Source organism: Lissotriton helveticus, chromosome 8, assembly GCF_964261635.1.
Source record: "Lissotriton helveticus chromosome 8, aLisHel1.1, whole genome shotgun sequence".
NCBI lineage: Eukaryota > Metazoa > Chordata > Amphibia > Caudata > Salamandridae > Lissotriton > Lissotriton helveticus.
Window position 1 is genome coordinate 912,572,006 of NC_136069.1, and position 16,764 is coordinate 912,588,769.

The 16,764-nt window shown below is 44.8% G+C and overlaps 1 protein-coding gene across 1 annotated transcript in view; it reads left to right on the forward strand.

The window, feature by feature from the left end:
• The window catches only part of DCBLD2 (discoidin, CUB and LCCL domain containing 2), a 526,471-nt gene that overhangs the window by 408,390 nt on the left and 101,317 nt on the right, over positions 1-16,764 (forward strand). The window contains exon 11 of the mRNA XM_078657730.1: positions 670-807. Within this exon, the coding sequence (XP_078513856.1) occupies positions 670-807 (138 nt within the window). The remainder of the gene's footprint in view (positions 1-669; positions 808-16,764) is intronic.

A 16,764-nucleotide genomic window follows, 5' to 3' on the forward strand; every position in this document is an offset into this window, starting at 1 on the left:
ATGATTTTTTTAAATGTTTTCTGTCTTTGTATTAGGTGGGTGTTTCGACGTCCAGTTCACTCTGTATTTTTATCCCTTATTCTATGTATTGTAATATCACTTTTTCAATATCTTAAGGAATGTAATGATATGTTTTTTTATGTGGATCTCAAAAGAGTTCCGTAAACATAAATAAATAAAACTTGAAACGAACTGCTGTAAAATCTATGCAAAGTGTATGAATCTAGAGGAGTTCACGCTGCACAAGAAACTAAGTACGTACCTGTAAGAATTGTTCGCACTGTGCTGCTGTTCTGCATTAACAGCCTAACCCCACCTTCCTGACAAATGTGGCAGAGGAAAACGAAAAGGCTAGTGATTTAAAAAGAAAAAAAAGAATCTAAAGATGGAGGCTGTGCACTTGAGAATTGTGGGCTTATATGCACCTTCATAGACCTCGCCTATGGTCGATGCATAAAAAGCTAAAACTTTAGTAATAAATCACTATCTCTAGTCCTCACCACAACATAGTGGAATTATGCAAACCATTTGAATCTAAGAATCCATGCTGCAAAACTAATGTTACAGGTAAGCTAGCAGTTTTCTTCTTTCACCTCAGAGTTAGATATGATTCAAAGTGTTTCTTATATGGTTTGGAGCATTGACCTTGTCAATCACTTTTCTTCAAAGGTTTAGCTCCGAAGCTTACCATCGCACCGCCACCACCTTTGATACCTCGGTCCAGAAATAACATTCCTCTGCAAACAGAAAAAACAACCTTTATTCCGGAGATGAAAAACACCACAGTAACTCCACATATAATTAAAGGTGCTTTCTAATTTTTTGTTTATACTTGAATATTTTTTATGAATGCTGACAAAACATGAGTCAATTAAATTCTTGATTGCTATTATTTAAACTGTAATTTAGATGTTCAGTCGTGTCCAGAAGAGAAATTATCTGCCTCAAAGGTATTCCATTTTTGGTGGTTCACGGAGAAAGTCATGTGCCCATGATTACACGATATAGGAGAAAACATATTTAAATCTCATGTCATCAGATCACCACTAGATAATTTCTTCCCTGACGTAAAATACATTTAAATCTATGAATTGAACACACCTGAAGGCCTGCTTTGCGTATTAGGCATATGTCATTAATATCATCACAGCTGCCCTTTTCTGCCTTCTTGACGATTTTATGTTTTTCTTTTCCACTCTTCTGGTATTTATCAAATTACCACTATACTAGGTACTAATATTTATCAAAATCGTAGAGATTTAAAGATTTAGGAAGAGATTTTTTTATGATTGATGACCGTTAAGAGTTTTTTCTGTCCTGAGACATCAGTCGTACTGTATTTCACCTTTTTAGCATAAAATGGCTGAAAAGTATCTGTAAAGCATGATTTGTTCAGTAACATTAAGATTGTCTACTGCAAATAGCCCATAAGTGTTACTTTAGCATTTGTTCATACTAGATTTGTCACATAGAAATTCTTGTTACACCCTTCACAATAACAAAAACGGCTAAGGTTACACGTCTGTTTTTTTTTTCCTTTCCAGCTTCTGTTATTTATTTGTAAACAAAGTACTCGTTTGTCATATAAGAGAGAGCAAAAGAAATGAAGACATCCATTTTTTGCACATTCAATTTTATTTTGCGTTCCTTTACGTCTCCACTAACAAATTGTTTTAATTCATACAGATTAAGTGTTTGTAAAGCTGGTGGTCATTCGATAATAAATCAGTCATACGGAATATGTATTTAACCCCTTGCATGCTCGTGACGGAACCAGTCCGTCACGAGCCACGGTGGTACTGTGCTGGTGACAGAATGGTTCCGTCACGGCCCGGCCGCCGCGCCTGCGCGGCGCGTTGTAGTGAGCGGGCGGGGCCGTGACGGAACCATTCCGTCACAAGCACAGCCACCGTGGCTCGTGACGGACTGGTTCCGTCACGAGCATGGAGGAGCCGCGCGGTTTCCCCGAGCGCCGGGTGGAATTACCGCCGCGGCCAAGGGGTTAAGTAACTTGATAAGGCAACATATGTTTCTGACATACTCAACTGGTGCTGCACTTATAAAATGAACATAGCTCACAACTTTATGGGCACTTACACAATGATGAGAAAATAAGGCCAACAACTGCCTCTTATAGCCTAATATGGTGTTTGCTGCATTACAAGAAGAGCTTCTGTGCCATCCCTGACAGAACCAGATTTGGTGGCAAAGTCACCTGTATCCCATAAAAACAAAACTTCACTTCACTTAAATAATGCTCTATCAGTGATGTAAATGTTCCCCAAAATGTTGCAACTTGAAAAGCCACTTGAAAGGAATATTACTAATGTAGACATGAAGTATGGTTTAAGTTTATCCAATATTTATGCAAGTAGCATTACAAAACATTGATGCTAAGTTGCGAATTACTGCGAAGTAAGAGTTTCTGTTGTGGGAGTTTGGTATTGTATGAATAGTTGAGGATCTTTAGTGTTCAGACACAGAATTGTCACTCTCTCCTTGAACTCTCCTCAGCCTCTCATTTTGTGAATAGTTTCTCGTCATATATCCTTAAGAAGAGAACTTTATTTTTGATGAGTCTCAACACTTGTTAGGAATAACACATGAATCCAAGGTGAATGTTCTAGACTCCTAACAAAAGTTCACTGAGTTCTGAAATGGTCAAAATTAGAACACTTGTGCTTGAAATTGTGCAACTATCAGCAAATGGTTATTTGTTTTCCTTTAAGTGTCAGAAGTCTCACATCCTGTGGGCTTTGTAATTTCCAGATTGACTCACTTGGGTGTGCATTGGCTGGTGTTTGCTTAAGAATATCATTCCATGAGAGTACAGGATTTTTAGTCAGTTAAAAAGAATAGGTTAGAAGTCAAGCTACATGTGTAGTTTTGCTCCCGTTTCCATGTTGCTTGGCAGATTTCTGAACTTGGTGGAATTTAAGCATTTAAGCAAACAGTATGGCTACCAGGGAACCTATCGAATTCATCATCCTGAAATAGTTCTTCCTAGAGTGCAGAGTGTTTCTAGTTTTGCAGTAGAGCTGGCAAGCATTTGAATATGTAGGAGTACTGTAGTTATTCAGAAAGGTCTGTTAGTTTTACTGAGAGCGGTCTGACACATTTAAACATGAAGGAGCTTGTTACCGCCACATGATCTTGTGTGATAAATTTGTTGAAAAACATTTCCGTTGTACTTGTTGAGCTACAGCATTATTTGAGTGTTCCACTTTCTGGTCACATAAGTATACCCTGAGTTATTAGTTAGGCTCCAAGGGGCCGGATAAGCTACCTGAACTCAAAGTAGGTACTCAAAGGTTAGTTTTTCCAAACCCCAGCAAATGCCTTCATAATTCTGACTGCTCTTAGACACCCCCCCCCACTTCAGCTGTAGGGCCCAGTGGTGACATCCACCACCCTCCTTCGTTATTTTGTGTGCTGTGGACCAAGTCAATAGGGTATTGCGGTCTTTGACGATTTAAAGGACATGAAAAACCATTGGCCTCCCTAATTCCTAAGTAGCTTGATGTCCTGTTAGTTATTTAATTGCTTTTCTTCTAGCGTTTAAAAATGATTGTTACAGAATTTCGTTTGTTAGGTCAGCATCTTCACACTCTTTTTAAGTTCAAGAAAAATGTTATTGATGGAAATACAAGGTATCATCAACAATATATGAAAAAGTGAAGGGAAAACAAAGCAAAGGGAAAAAAAAACACAGAAGCAATCAAGAAAAGTATCGCTATAAAGTCAAGGGCGTAAACAAATCACGGGCAATATAATGAAGCATAGATGATACAATGGTTATATATACAATCAAATAGAAATACTCAAAGAACAGGTAAGAACAAAGGTAAAAAAAAAAGAAAAATGAAATGCGAAGGGCATTCAAGGTGGTTTAGAGACTTCCTGTTGAGTAGGCTGTGGACGGAAAGAACGTAGGGCACACTTATCTAAGTATATCGTGATAGGAAGCCATAATTCTGCACGCTTAGCAGCCATTGTAGTAGGGAAGACAAAAGTAGTGTCCAGCCTATGGTTATGGCAAACATTATACCACCTTGCTTTAAAGGAGATGCTAGATGAAGCCTTCCAATTAACCGTGATCTGCTGGAACGCAACAGCCAGCAATAAGTCAACAATGCGAACGTCAAGGTCAACATCCTCCTAGCAAGGTGAAAGACTTCCCAGGAAGATGTGGCCGTGAGAGAAAGGAATTTGAGTGCAAAAAATGACATTAATTTGAGCCCATACCTGTAACCAGAACTCATGCACAGATTTGCAAGTAAACAGCATGTGGAACAGGGTAGCTTGCGGGGAGGAGCAAGACCAACACACATCCGGGATGGCGGAAAACCTCTTATTGAGGGTAAAGGGTGTCTGGAGCAACCTGTTGTAGATGAAAAACAGAGATTGCGTCAGGGTTGCCGCTCTGGACGATTTACGAATCTTGGTCCATATTTTGTCCCAGACGGGAATTGCCCAAGTGGTGCCAAAGTCCTGTTCCCACTGTTCCTCTACCCTAGACTTGGGTCTAATAGATTCGTGAGCATGAAGGTATTTGTAGAGAGTGGTAGCTTTGGGTATAGTGCGAAGGAGAGAGTGAAGTCGTGTAGCACATGTGGGGGAGGAGGAAGATGTCTGAGCGTGCATTAGCCGGGTATACGAAGCCATCACCGCTGCTTTGAGTAAAAGGTACTTGGGGGCAAACGATGCAGGTAGAGCAAAGGAAGAGCACAGAGTCGAGAAAGGCAGAAAGGTAGATTGTGAAAATAATTGTGATACACAAACTAAGCCTTTGTCTCCAGGACTTCCAGTAAAAGGGCTTATCATGAATTAAGATATAGTTATTATGCCAAATTGTGGAGGAGAGGAGGTCGGCAATGGAAGTGGAGGAGGGGGTTTGGAGGAGAGGAGGAGCTTAGTGGTAAATTTGTGAATGAGAGTGGGAGTCGAAGATGGTTTACGGGAAAAAGATAAATACTCCGCAAACGAGAAGGGAGAGAGAAAAAGGCGCTCAACCCTAACCCACAGAGGACATGGAGAGATAGGATCCTGTAACCAGTAGGAGGCTTGGCGCAGTAGAAAGGCTTTTTGATAAGCCGGGAAATCTGGGAAGTTAACTCCACCCTCGGATGCAGGATGAATCAATCTAGCGAGGGACATCCGGGGTTTCTTGTTGTTCCATAAAAATGAAGTCAAGACCTTGTTAATTTTCTTTAAAACATTGGAGGGAATAGGGACAGGAATATTTCAAATGGTGTAAAGGACTATAGGAGACAACATCATCTTAATGGTGTCAAGGCGACCCCACCAAGACAGGTAAAGAGGGTGCCATCTAGTAGTTAAATCCGATAACTTTTGAATACATTTAGTCAGGCAAAGGGAGATAGTGTCAGAAATGGAAGGGGTGATGTGCAGACCTAAATATTTGATATGCGATGGGCTCCAAGAGAAATTGGAGGCACTAAAGTCGGTCTTAAAGGGAAATTTAGTTAGGGGCAGGATCTCACATTTGTCATTGTTAAGTTTGTAACCAGATATCAGGGAGTAACTCCGTACTTCCTCCAGGAAAGCTGGAATTGAAACCGTGGGGTTAGAGAGGAAGAGTAAGATATCATCTGCATAGGCAGCAAGTTTAATGTGGGAATTCGTAGTCTGAAAACCATGAATGTTAGGATTTTGACGCAGTTTGGACAAAAAGGGTTCTAAGGCCAAATTAAAAAGGAAAGGGGAGAGGGGACAACCCTGGCGTACACCCCTGCCAAGGTCAAAAAAGGAAGAGACCTGGCCGTTCGCACAAACTGCTGCGCGTGGGCGGGAGTACAAAAGAGAAACCAGGGAGATGAAATTGGGACCAAAACCAAACCATTTGAGAGTATGGAAAAGGTAAGGCCATTCGACCCTGTCAAGCGCTTTTTCGGCATCCAGGGTTATCGCTGCGAGGGGATGCTGTAAGCGTGAGGATTTTGACAAATTATTGAATAGTAATCTAGTATTGTCAGTTATAAAGCGGCCTTTCACAAACCCAGATTGTTCTTCACCCAAAAGGTCGGGGAGCAAGAGATCCAGGCGCACCGCCAGCGACTTAAGCAAATATTTTATAGTCGATATTCACTAGGGAGATAGGTCTATAGTTCTTACAATACTTTACATCTTTCCCTTCTTTGGGGATCAAGCAAATGTGAGCATCGGAGAAGGATCCAGAGGAGCGGCCAAGGGCATGGAATGACCCCAGAAGAGAGTGCAGTTTAGGAATAAGGAGCTTGGAGAAATGAAGGTAGAATTCAACAGTGAAGCCATCTGGCCCCGGGGCTTTGTTGAGCGTAAGGTGTTGGAGGGCAGTAAGTAATTCCTTCTAAGAAATGTCCGATTCTAAATGAGAGGTCAAGAGGAAAGTGTGCAGGTTTCTGGATGGTGGAGAAGAAGTGTGTAAGAGATTGGGGAGAAGGTTGGGTTTCAGAGGAGTACAGAGTCTTGTAAAAATGGGAGAACTCAGTGAGAATGTCAGCATCTTGGTGTTTGAGAACAGAGTCAGCATCATATATGGATTCAATATTCAATTTATGTTTTACCTTCAGGTAATTAGTAAGAATCTTCCCAGCCTTGTTTTTTCCACCATAAAACTTAGCACTAGACTTCAGCAGGTATAGGGAGGCATCCTCCGTAGATTTTTTGTTAAAACTCATTTTGGCAGCTACAAGAGCAACCAAGTTGTCTTGTGAGTGTGAGGTAAAGTAGGCGTGTTCCAGTCTCTTAATGTCACATAGGAGATCTTTAGTAGATTTACGAGCAGCCTTACGTTTCCTTGCCACAAAATTAATAATAAAGTCCCGTGCTGCTGCTTTAAAGGCATCCCAGATAGTATGTTGTGGAATGGAAGGAGTGTCATTAAGTAAGAAAAATTCATCAAAAAAGGCACGAAAGGAGGAGGTGAACTTGGGATCCAGTAGCAAAGCGTTGTTAAAGCGCCACCTCTTGGGCCCAACAGGCTTGGGTAGAACGTCTATACTGATCAAGACAGGGGCATGGTCCGAGAGCAAAATCGGACCAATTTCAGCGGTATTGAGGGTTTGGGCAATGTTGTGAGAGACAAAAATATAGTCAAGTCGTGATTGGGAATGATGGGATGGAGAATAGAAAGTGAACTCTTTTAAAGTCGCATTGCACAAACGCCATGCGTCGATGAGCTTGTGGTGAGAGATAGTCTGGGTAAAGAGCTTATGTGGTTTGTTAGGTATGTAATGAGCAGGAGAGTTCCTGTCAACAAAGGGATCCAAGGGATGGTTGCAATCCCCGGCAAGGATGAAGTTCTCATCCACAAAACGAGTGACATGTTGAGAGAATTCAGCCCAAAAAAAGAGGTTCACCCACGGTGGGAGCGTAGACATTAAAAAGAGAGACTGGAACAGCTCTAATTGTTAACTTTGCAAAAGTCCATCTACCATAATCATCAGATTCTTGGGAAATAATTGAGATAGGAATAGCTTTGCGGCACAGAATTGCTACACCATTACTTTTGCCATCCCCATGTGAATAGAAGACCTCACCCACCCATCCCCTCTTAAGTTTTGCAGATTCGGTATCAGAAAGATGAGTCTCCTGTAAGAAAGCTACAACAGCATTCAGCTTAGCTAAGTGGGACAGAATGCGTTGGCGTTTGATGAGAGAATTAATACCCTTAACATTCCATGTAACTATGTTCAGTGACATGTCATACAAAATAACCTATGATAAACGAAACAGTAAAGTTGAAGATAAAAGCCCATGAGAAGTAGTGGAAGTAAGAAAGGGAAATATGCAGCATTAATACAGAGGAAAAGAAAGGAAGAAAAGGCGTGGAGTATGAAAGAAGGGAAGAAGGGAAAAAGCATGATAGGAATAGAAAGAATAAAAAAGAGCAAAGGAGGAGAGAGAATGAGTGCAAAGAGCAGACAGATCCTGAGAAAATAAAACTTTCACAAATGTATAGGTGGAAGAAAGAAAGCATAAAGGGGCGAATACAAAACAAAAAAAAGAACAAAAGGGAAGGACAAAAGGAAAACATACCTACAAAAGGAGAGGATGAGAAGGAACTGGGGGGGGGGGGGGATGGGACCACATGGGTAAGGCAACACATCCGAGGTCGACTAGGTGAGGAGCCGGGGAGACATCATAGACGAGGAGGGATTCCTGCAAAGAAGAAGGGAAAATAGGGATTAGGGTACAAACAAAAATGAACCGAGAATATCAACAACAATGAACATCAACAGGACTTAAAGAAGGTCAAGAGCAATGAATGAAAGCTTCTCAAAAAAGTAGAAAAAGTAAAATGCAACATCATAACAGCATCTAAGATAGCTGCATCTCAGCCAGGGAAAGAGGACGAAGGCCCAGAGGAGTCCATGGTGGAGGTCTTGTGCGCATTGATGAAACTCTGTAGACAAACCGGGTCTTCATAGGTGGTCGTCTTGTTGTTATAGGTGACTTTGAACAAACAAGGATGGTAAAGGCCATATCTTGCTCCCATTGAACGAAGGTCATCTCTCGTAGCCAAGAAGGCCTTACGTCGATTGGCAGTAGCCTTTGCATAGTCCTGGGCAAAAAACAAAGAGGAACCAGACCATGTCAGCTTGGGAGAAGATTTGGCAGCTGTCAAGACTTTCAGAAGATCCGTGTATTCCAAAAAGTAAAGAATGACGCCTCTAGGTCTCTGTGAAGTGGAAGCAGAAGTAGGTGGTCGACCCAAGCGATGAGCACGCTGGATGTTGAGGTCTGTGCCCTCCGGGAGCCGAAGCAGTTTGGGTAAGAACGATTTGAAAAAGGAAAGCGAGTCAGAGCCCTCAAGTCCCTCCACCAGACCGTAAATGCGGAGGTATTCCGCCTAGTTCTGTTTTCCAACTCCTCCACCTGTCGTTGAAGAGCAGAAACTTGAGAATTCAGATGGGATACAGTGGAACAAGTCTCCTGAAGGGATGTAACTGAGTGCTCAACTGAGGATACCCTTGTGTCCATCAGTGACCAATTGTCCGTTAGAGCTTGAAGTTTGACATTGGTTTCTTCCATGAAAGGGCGAAGGGATCTAATTTCCTCTAGAAAAGGGCGAAAAGACCTGATTCGTCCAGTAGTATCTCCATTGAGACAGGTGTAGATTGTTTAGGTGGTGAAGGAGGGTCTTTTTTCAGTCTCTTGATGTTAGATTTTGCCGAAGCAGGTTGGGATGGCTCCATTGCGATGGCCGATCCTGACGAGGTGAGGTAATCCTCTAACTTTGAAAAGGCTGAGAAGACTTTAGAGTTCTTAACAAAAACAGTCTTTGTTGAGTGAGGTAGGTGTGACAGAGATTTAAGCCTACCCATGTATAGCAAATTATAGTGGCACAGTCAAACAGTTGTAGAAGAAAAATGCACGGAAAAATGGGGGGTTACTCAATATGAATTGCAGCAAAAAGTTGTGGGATAACTTGAAAGAGGGATGGAGCAAGGTGTATCTCTGAGAGAGCAAAATTATTAGCAAATGTGCTGGACATACATGAGAGGCAGAGCAAATGTCATAATACAGCAAAGGCAGAGAGGTTGAAATCCAGAACTTGCAGCTGACGAAGCAAAAACCAATGAAGAGCTCATCCGCAAACAGGGGGACTCCGCTGTATCCAAAGGGAAGCCGTTAAATGAGTGAACAACAAGCGTCTTGAAGGCGGAAGGGACCACCCCTCAGGCAGCGAGCACACCAGAGCACAAGAGAGGAGAGAGTTATGGTATCCACAGCCTTCATAAACTGAATCGAACACGACTTCAAAAAACCACAGTGAGCCACATAGTGGAGTAGTAGGGGACAGCGTCTGAAATCACGGTGTCCTTACAGGTCAGGAACAGCAGCAACTAGCAGGAGATAAACAAGAGAGAAATCTCCGTTGCCAAAAAATACAAAGGTCATGCAGAAAAAGAACATTTGAGGCGAGAATGGTGTCAGCTGCAGTGACCAAATAGCAACACGTAATCTGCTGCATTTATAGAGTGCAGGGGAAGTTACTGAAAATAGAAGGCATCACTGTAGTATAGACTTATACTGATGAGGCACTAAAGGAGCAAACAAACGGACAAGCTGTTGCAAATAAGTGAGTCTGTGAGTCAGTGAGCAAAGGAGGGTGCGCATTTAGTGCAAAGTACAAAATGGCGGCCGTCTAAAAAAAAAAAAACGGGCCCGCTAAAGACTCACTGCATGATATAGCTGAGCGGCAAAGCTGGTGTGAAGCCTCTAAACACCAAAGGAATCTCCGGAGGCGCTCCTATAGACATATGGCCCAACATACGGCAAGCGGAGGAGAGAGAAGAAAAAAAATATGGCGGCTCGCAGAAGAGCGCAAAATGGCGGTCGCGATGACAGCAACCCACAGAGACTCACTCCAATTGATTGCTTCGTCGTTGTAGCGTCCAAGAGATCTTCCAGCGCCTGAAAGTATTCCACATGTGTTCAGTTATCGAAACATCACCTCAGGGCAGGAAACGGTGATTGCAGAACAGGATTCTCTCGGCGTCACAGCAGAGCCTCACACGGACGCCGCCATCACCTCCGGGCGCCAAGCCACGCCCCCAGCATCTTCACACTCTTAACAGGGCTATTGAGGCAGTTTGGTTTTAGCATTACATTCACCATCCGAAGCAACCTTCAGGTGCTACTTGTCCTTGTTTGCTTGTTTAAGTATGATTAAATCACAGTGGTCCTTTTGAAACAGGAGGTAGGCATCGGGCTTAGCGATGAAGAAGAGCTTGGTTCAGACCCAGAGGACTCCTAGGCTTTAACCCCTTTCCTTTCTCCTAACCCTCACCCAACCCCCTCCCTTCTGAATCTAATGTCTTCATCTCTGAGCACCCTACTGTTTTACTTGCTCCCAGGTTAGGGATCCACGGATGACTGCTTCCAAATGATTTTTTCCCAATGAGTCCAAAAAGAGTCTGAAAATGACAGACTAACATAAGGCAATAGAGATCAAACTGGGATGCAATGATACATATCTGCGTTAGAACCTCTAAGGAAGTTAACTTCCATATGAGACAGTGATGGCAATTGTGGATTTTCTCCAGGAGGGGTGATCATCAAATCTCACCAATCCCATCAATATATATTTCCACTAGTAAGGGACATTGACAAGAGAATATGATGAAAGGTATTGTGCCTCTATTTTTTAGTTCAATTCAACAAGTTTTTTTATTGAAGTGTGGAATGACAGAAGACACAACTCTCGAGGCAGGCATCCAGCGCCGATATCCTTGGATGAAGTGCTCGTCCACCCGCAACGCATGTGTAAGACAGCCATCTTCCTCAGACGCAGCCATGCCCCCACATTGAGCCTCTAGTTTTGATTGTACAAGATACGTGCGCATTCAGGATAATCACATTAGGCTGCTTCGTGAGAGGGGAAATGGGAAGCATGCAAGGTCAAAGTTGAAAGCCGTTTTGTGTATTGGGACTCTTGCCGGGAGCTTGAACTATACCACGGACTCAGCCACGAGGATTTCTGTTTAGTGGGACTCTTGCTGGGAGAACTCTACCGCCAAGCAGGGCGCACTGAGGGGAATTCGACGAACAGCAGCAGCAGGGGTCGGGACTGCGAGAACCAGCATCCTAAGCGCTTCATCAACTCAGCACAGCTGGTGTCTCTTCCCGCCCCTGCCCTCTCACAGGCTATTTACGGCTCGCGGGAGCCGCTCGCAAGCCATTTTGTGTATTGGGACTCTTGCCAGGAGCTTGAACTATACCACGGACTCAGCCACGAGGATTTCTGTTTAGTGGGACTCTTGCTGGTAGAACTCTACCGCCAAGCAGGGCGCACTGAGGGGAATTCGACGAACAGCAGCAGCAGGGGTCGGGACTGCGAGAACTAGCATCCTAAGCGCTTCATCAACTCAGCGCAGCTGGTGTCTCTTCCTGCTCCTGCCTTCCCCCTCCCCCCCCACTATATAAACACGCCCTTCCCCGCGCATCGCGGGACGCGCGCGGGGCAAAGCCCGGGCAAAGGGCGGGCCGTTTGAGGCCGTTCGAGGACAGGAGAGACCGGGACCGGGTCACCCCCCTTGCCTCTTCCACCTGGTGTGAGTACTACGTGTATAACAGCAAAACCAACCAATGGCGACCAGGGAAACAAGGAGTAAGAATGCACTGATTGCTGGAGCTGCCAAAGGTACATTGGACAATAATTTTGTTAAAGCTGGGTCCTTACTAATAGACGAGATTACGCTTTTAGAAAGGCGTATTTCTCAAGAAATTGACTGGGTCCGAAGATCATCTATAGGGCCACTAGCATTAGCAAAGACCCCGGAAAACAGACCGAACTGTGATACTGTCGATCTTGGGGAGAATGTGGTTGGTGACATGTCAGCTTCTATTAATTCGATTAACTCTATCTTGCATAATATTTCAAGCGGCATTAGCGTGCCCGACGAACTTAGTTTGCTACCCCTCCCCCACATTCAAGCACATAAATCCTCCCCTTCCCATATAGTTAGTACGGCTGATCCTGTCTCTGTTACTGCCACCATAAGCTGTATTACACAGGGAGAAAGGGAAGGTGCTATTCCGAAAAGGAAAAGAGACGCAGAACATCGGGGGACGTAGACCTAAAATCCCTAGGAATGCGGAAAGAGTGAGGGGTGGTACACAAGGTCTGTCTAAAAAGGAAACTAGAAAGAGACCCGCACTCCCGACCAACATTGTACCATCACCTACTGTCTCACCACTGATACAAACACCCATCTTGACAACTCCACCTCTGCTCAAAACCCCAAAGGCTCAGTACCTGACCTTATCCAAGTTTGAAGAATTGCTGAGGACACTTTTAAATCCTCTAGATTCACGATTAATGAAGATAGAAGCGAGGTTATCAGCGATAGAAAAAAATGACGGCTAACCTCGCTGATACATTTAGGTCAAATAATAATGTAGTAAAAGGAGGGGACGAGGTCAGGAGTACGAAGGCTGTACCCAAGGTACCCCCGAAAAATGGTGGGTTAGCACCTAAATTACCGGAGACAACAGCACATACTATATCAATGCATACAGCCAACACCATGGTTACTGACGTCACTCCACATACGTTACCCTCACAAGCATCCATCGCTACCTCTCAAACAACTGATGACCTCTCTAAAACGAGATGCCCACAGAAAGCCATTGTTTCCACACTAGAAAAATCCACCACTAGTAAAACATCTAGGCCTGTCAATTTGCCGCCGGAGTCAAGCCCATACACAGTCATTTTGGCTGGCGTACCCGAGTTGAAGCCTGATAGCAAGGAATCCGTTTTTACACTCAGGAACAAAGTAACCAACTGGCTCTCTACGAACAGACCCTTACCCCACGGAGTTACCAGTGGGGTCCTTATGGTTAGGAGAGTCTCATGGTTGGGCTCCTCGGCGAAATCAATCAATGGTGATTGCGTAATAATAAACTTTAGGGACCCCAGGACAGTTGCTCACATTTGCGGATGGCCACATCTTGACCAGGGGTCCCCTATTCACTCATTGCCTCTATCTTTTTTCTATCCTCCACGACATAATCCATTTGAGGGGGAGGGCTGGCACACCATCACAAGGAAGGGGAGAGGTTGGGATTCTAGAACTAGGGACACCTTCCACTACCCCATACCACACCAGCCAGACTTCTTCCCCACATCTAATAGATACTGTAGCTTGGATATGGTGGATTGACGTAATGTGGCCGGGGAGCCGGAGAATTGCGGCAAGGGGACAACACACAACAAGGGGAAGTATCTCTCCACAAGGTTTAAGCCTGGCTATCCCTTTGAAGAATACAAATCGTAGCGAACCCCAAAACGACAACATGGAGCAAAATCTTATCCAATTTGGCACTTCATCCTCCCTAGAGGGACTGGGAATTGAGGTAGGAGACCGACCCTTTAGCACTCCACCGCAGTTTACCAGCAGGGTAATAGCAGCACCCATAGTTCTATCACCGAAACACGGGCTACCTCCTCTTAAACTATTGTCATGGAACGTGGCGGGTCTGGGTAATAAATTGAACTGCCCCGACTGGAGTGTGTTTATCGAGGGCAAAGACATATGCCTGTTCCAGGAGACTTGGGCTAGAGAAGCCATAGATAGAAGAGGCTTTGCAGCTCTTTCAATCCCAGCTAAGTGGGGAGGGAAGGGACGACCATCAGGAGGACTTGTAACCTGGGTGGCGGTCGACCTGGGATGCAAGGCCTCATTTCTCTCTTCGTCCTCAGATGATATTCTGGGAGTGTTGTTAGAGTGGCCAAACACTGGTAGCTTGATCGTGGTAAATGTCTACTCTAGACCAGTCAACATCACGCAAGAGTCAGACACCATTGATCAACTTTCAACTTTTCTTAGTGACATCCCCCAGGGCACACCGCTCCTGGTGGGTGGCGATCTACACTGCCACTTTGAGCCTCTGCAAGGCTTATTGGATGGCTTAACCCAGGAGGAGGATGCAGTGTGGTTGGTGCCCCCTTCGGCTGCCCCTGCTCCCAGAGCATGGACTCCATTGGCTAACCCTGAAGTGGGGTATCCGGGCCTGTAATGGACGTATAGGCTCTGATATCCCGCCTAAATGTACCTATCACAGAGAGGAAGAGAGTCGAGATTGGATTACATTCTAGTGCAACTTTCCATGTGGCCATATATAACAGATTTCCAGGTAACAACTAGGGAAGATAGTGACCACAACGCGCTAGAATTGGAATTCGCGTTTCCTGGTCTGAATGGCAGAAGGGCGGTTCGAGAGGATGCTGCTCCAGCACTGGCGCTTTCAAATAATAGAAGGCGAATCAGGTGGGAGAAACTAGCCTGTTATCCTGAGAAGGTTAGTGAAATCTACCTTCGACTGATACCGGCCCTTGAAAAAGTCCACATGATAATGGATTCACCTACCTCCCAGGGCTTACATAAGGAACTCTGGACGACGCATGAGAATCTAATTGAGTCTGTGGCTGAAGTCCTTTTCACTACAGGAAAGAGGCTGCACTATGACCGCCCGAGTTGGTATAATCAGGCCTGCCGGGAGGCAACATCAGATCTTCTGGCCCGAATAAAAAATGGAGGGGAGAGGTCTGAGATACAAGAAAGTAGAAGAGTGTACAAGCGCCTGACGACCAATGCTAAAAGTGAATGGGAACACGAAAAATTGGAAAATTTGGCCAAAACTCTAGCAAATAGGGATTCTCGTAAGTTTTGGCGCCTGGTTAATACAGGGACCGAGGAGCTGGTTTCTGCAATAGAACCCAACATCTCAGCAAAGTCTTGGCAGGATCATTTCCAGTCCCTCTACAAGCTACCTCATGTTGATAGTAAAGATACTCCTTTGAACATTAGTGCATCAACGGAGGGGGATCTCTTTACAGAGACGGAAGTTCGAGCCGCCATCAAGGGGTTGGCGTCAGGCAACGCGCCTGGTCTGGACGGTTTGCCAGGCGACCTATTCAAGCAAGAGCCTGACGTTTGGGCTCCTTATCTGGCTTTGATATTCAACGCGGTTCTGGAGGGCATGGAAGTTTCCAGTACTTGGCTGGGTGCAGAGATTGTTCCCATATTTAAGAAGGGTTCACCTCTGCTCCCAGCCAACTACAGGCCTATCAGCCTCATAGACGTATCCCAGAAGTTATTCGGCAGGCTTGTACTAGACCGTCTTGAAAACTGGATTGAAGATTCTGCCATCCTCAGCCCCTATCAGGCGGGATTTAGGAGAGGGGTCTCTACTATGGACCAGATATTCTGCCTGAATCTCCTCTATTGGAAGACCGCGGTCATCGAGGGCGGTAGCTTGTACACGGTTTTCGTGGACTTGCGTGCCGCCTTCGATCTCGTACCCAGAGATAGATTATGGACTTTCCTGAAGGAGATGGGTATACCGACTGGGATTCTGACCATCTTGGTGAGACTACATCACAGAAACTTTGCTCGTGTCAGGTGCGGAAGAAATGGGGCGCTTTCTTTTAGGTTCCCCGTCGACAGAGGGGTGAGACAGGGTTGCGTGCTTGCACCGACCCTGTTCTGCCTCTTTGTAAACGGGGTAATACAGCACCTGACCAGGATAGATGATATTGATGCCCCGAAGCTAAACGGCAGCAGGGTGCCGGCCATCATGGTTGCAGATGACGCCCTGCTGCTGTCTAAATCCCCAATGGGAATCCAAAGAATCTTGAACGGGTTCTCAGCCTTTTGCGTCGAGTGGGGACTTGAGATTAACGCATCTAAAACTAAATTCATGATTCTCAACCCACCCCACGCAACACGCCCTAACCTGCTATAGGCCAATCAAGATTAGAAAGGGTTCTTACATTCGAATATTTGGGCTTAACTATTAATCAGGAGATGACCTGAGACACACACCGAACCAGGTCCAATATGAAACTGGTACAATTAACAGGGGGCATTTCGAGGATGGTGAATAAATCGAATTACAAACCCTTTGGAGCGGCACTAGAAATTTACAAAATGCAGGCGAGAGGCGCAGTTTTATATGGAGGGGAACTATGGGGGCATACTTCAGCCCAAAATCTGCAGATCACAGAAAATAACTTTATTAGGCAGTTGGCGGCGTTACCTGCAAGTACACCGCTTCTTCCTTTGAGATTTGATCTGGGCTTAAGACCCATATCGGAGGAAGTGGGTTTAAGACCAGTCACCTTCTGGCGACGCATTTGGAGTACGCCTGAACTCATAGACTACAGGAATGAGCTCCAAGAAATCCTTTGCTCATGACTAAGGTACATCAAGCAGACATGCGAGACATTGGGGAGACCTGACTTATGGT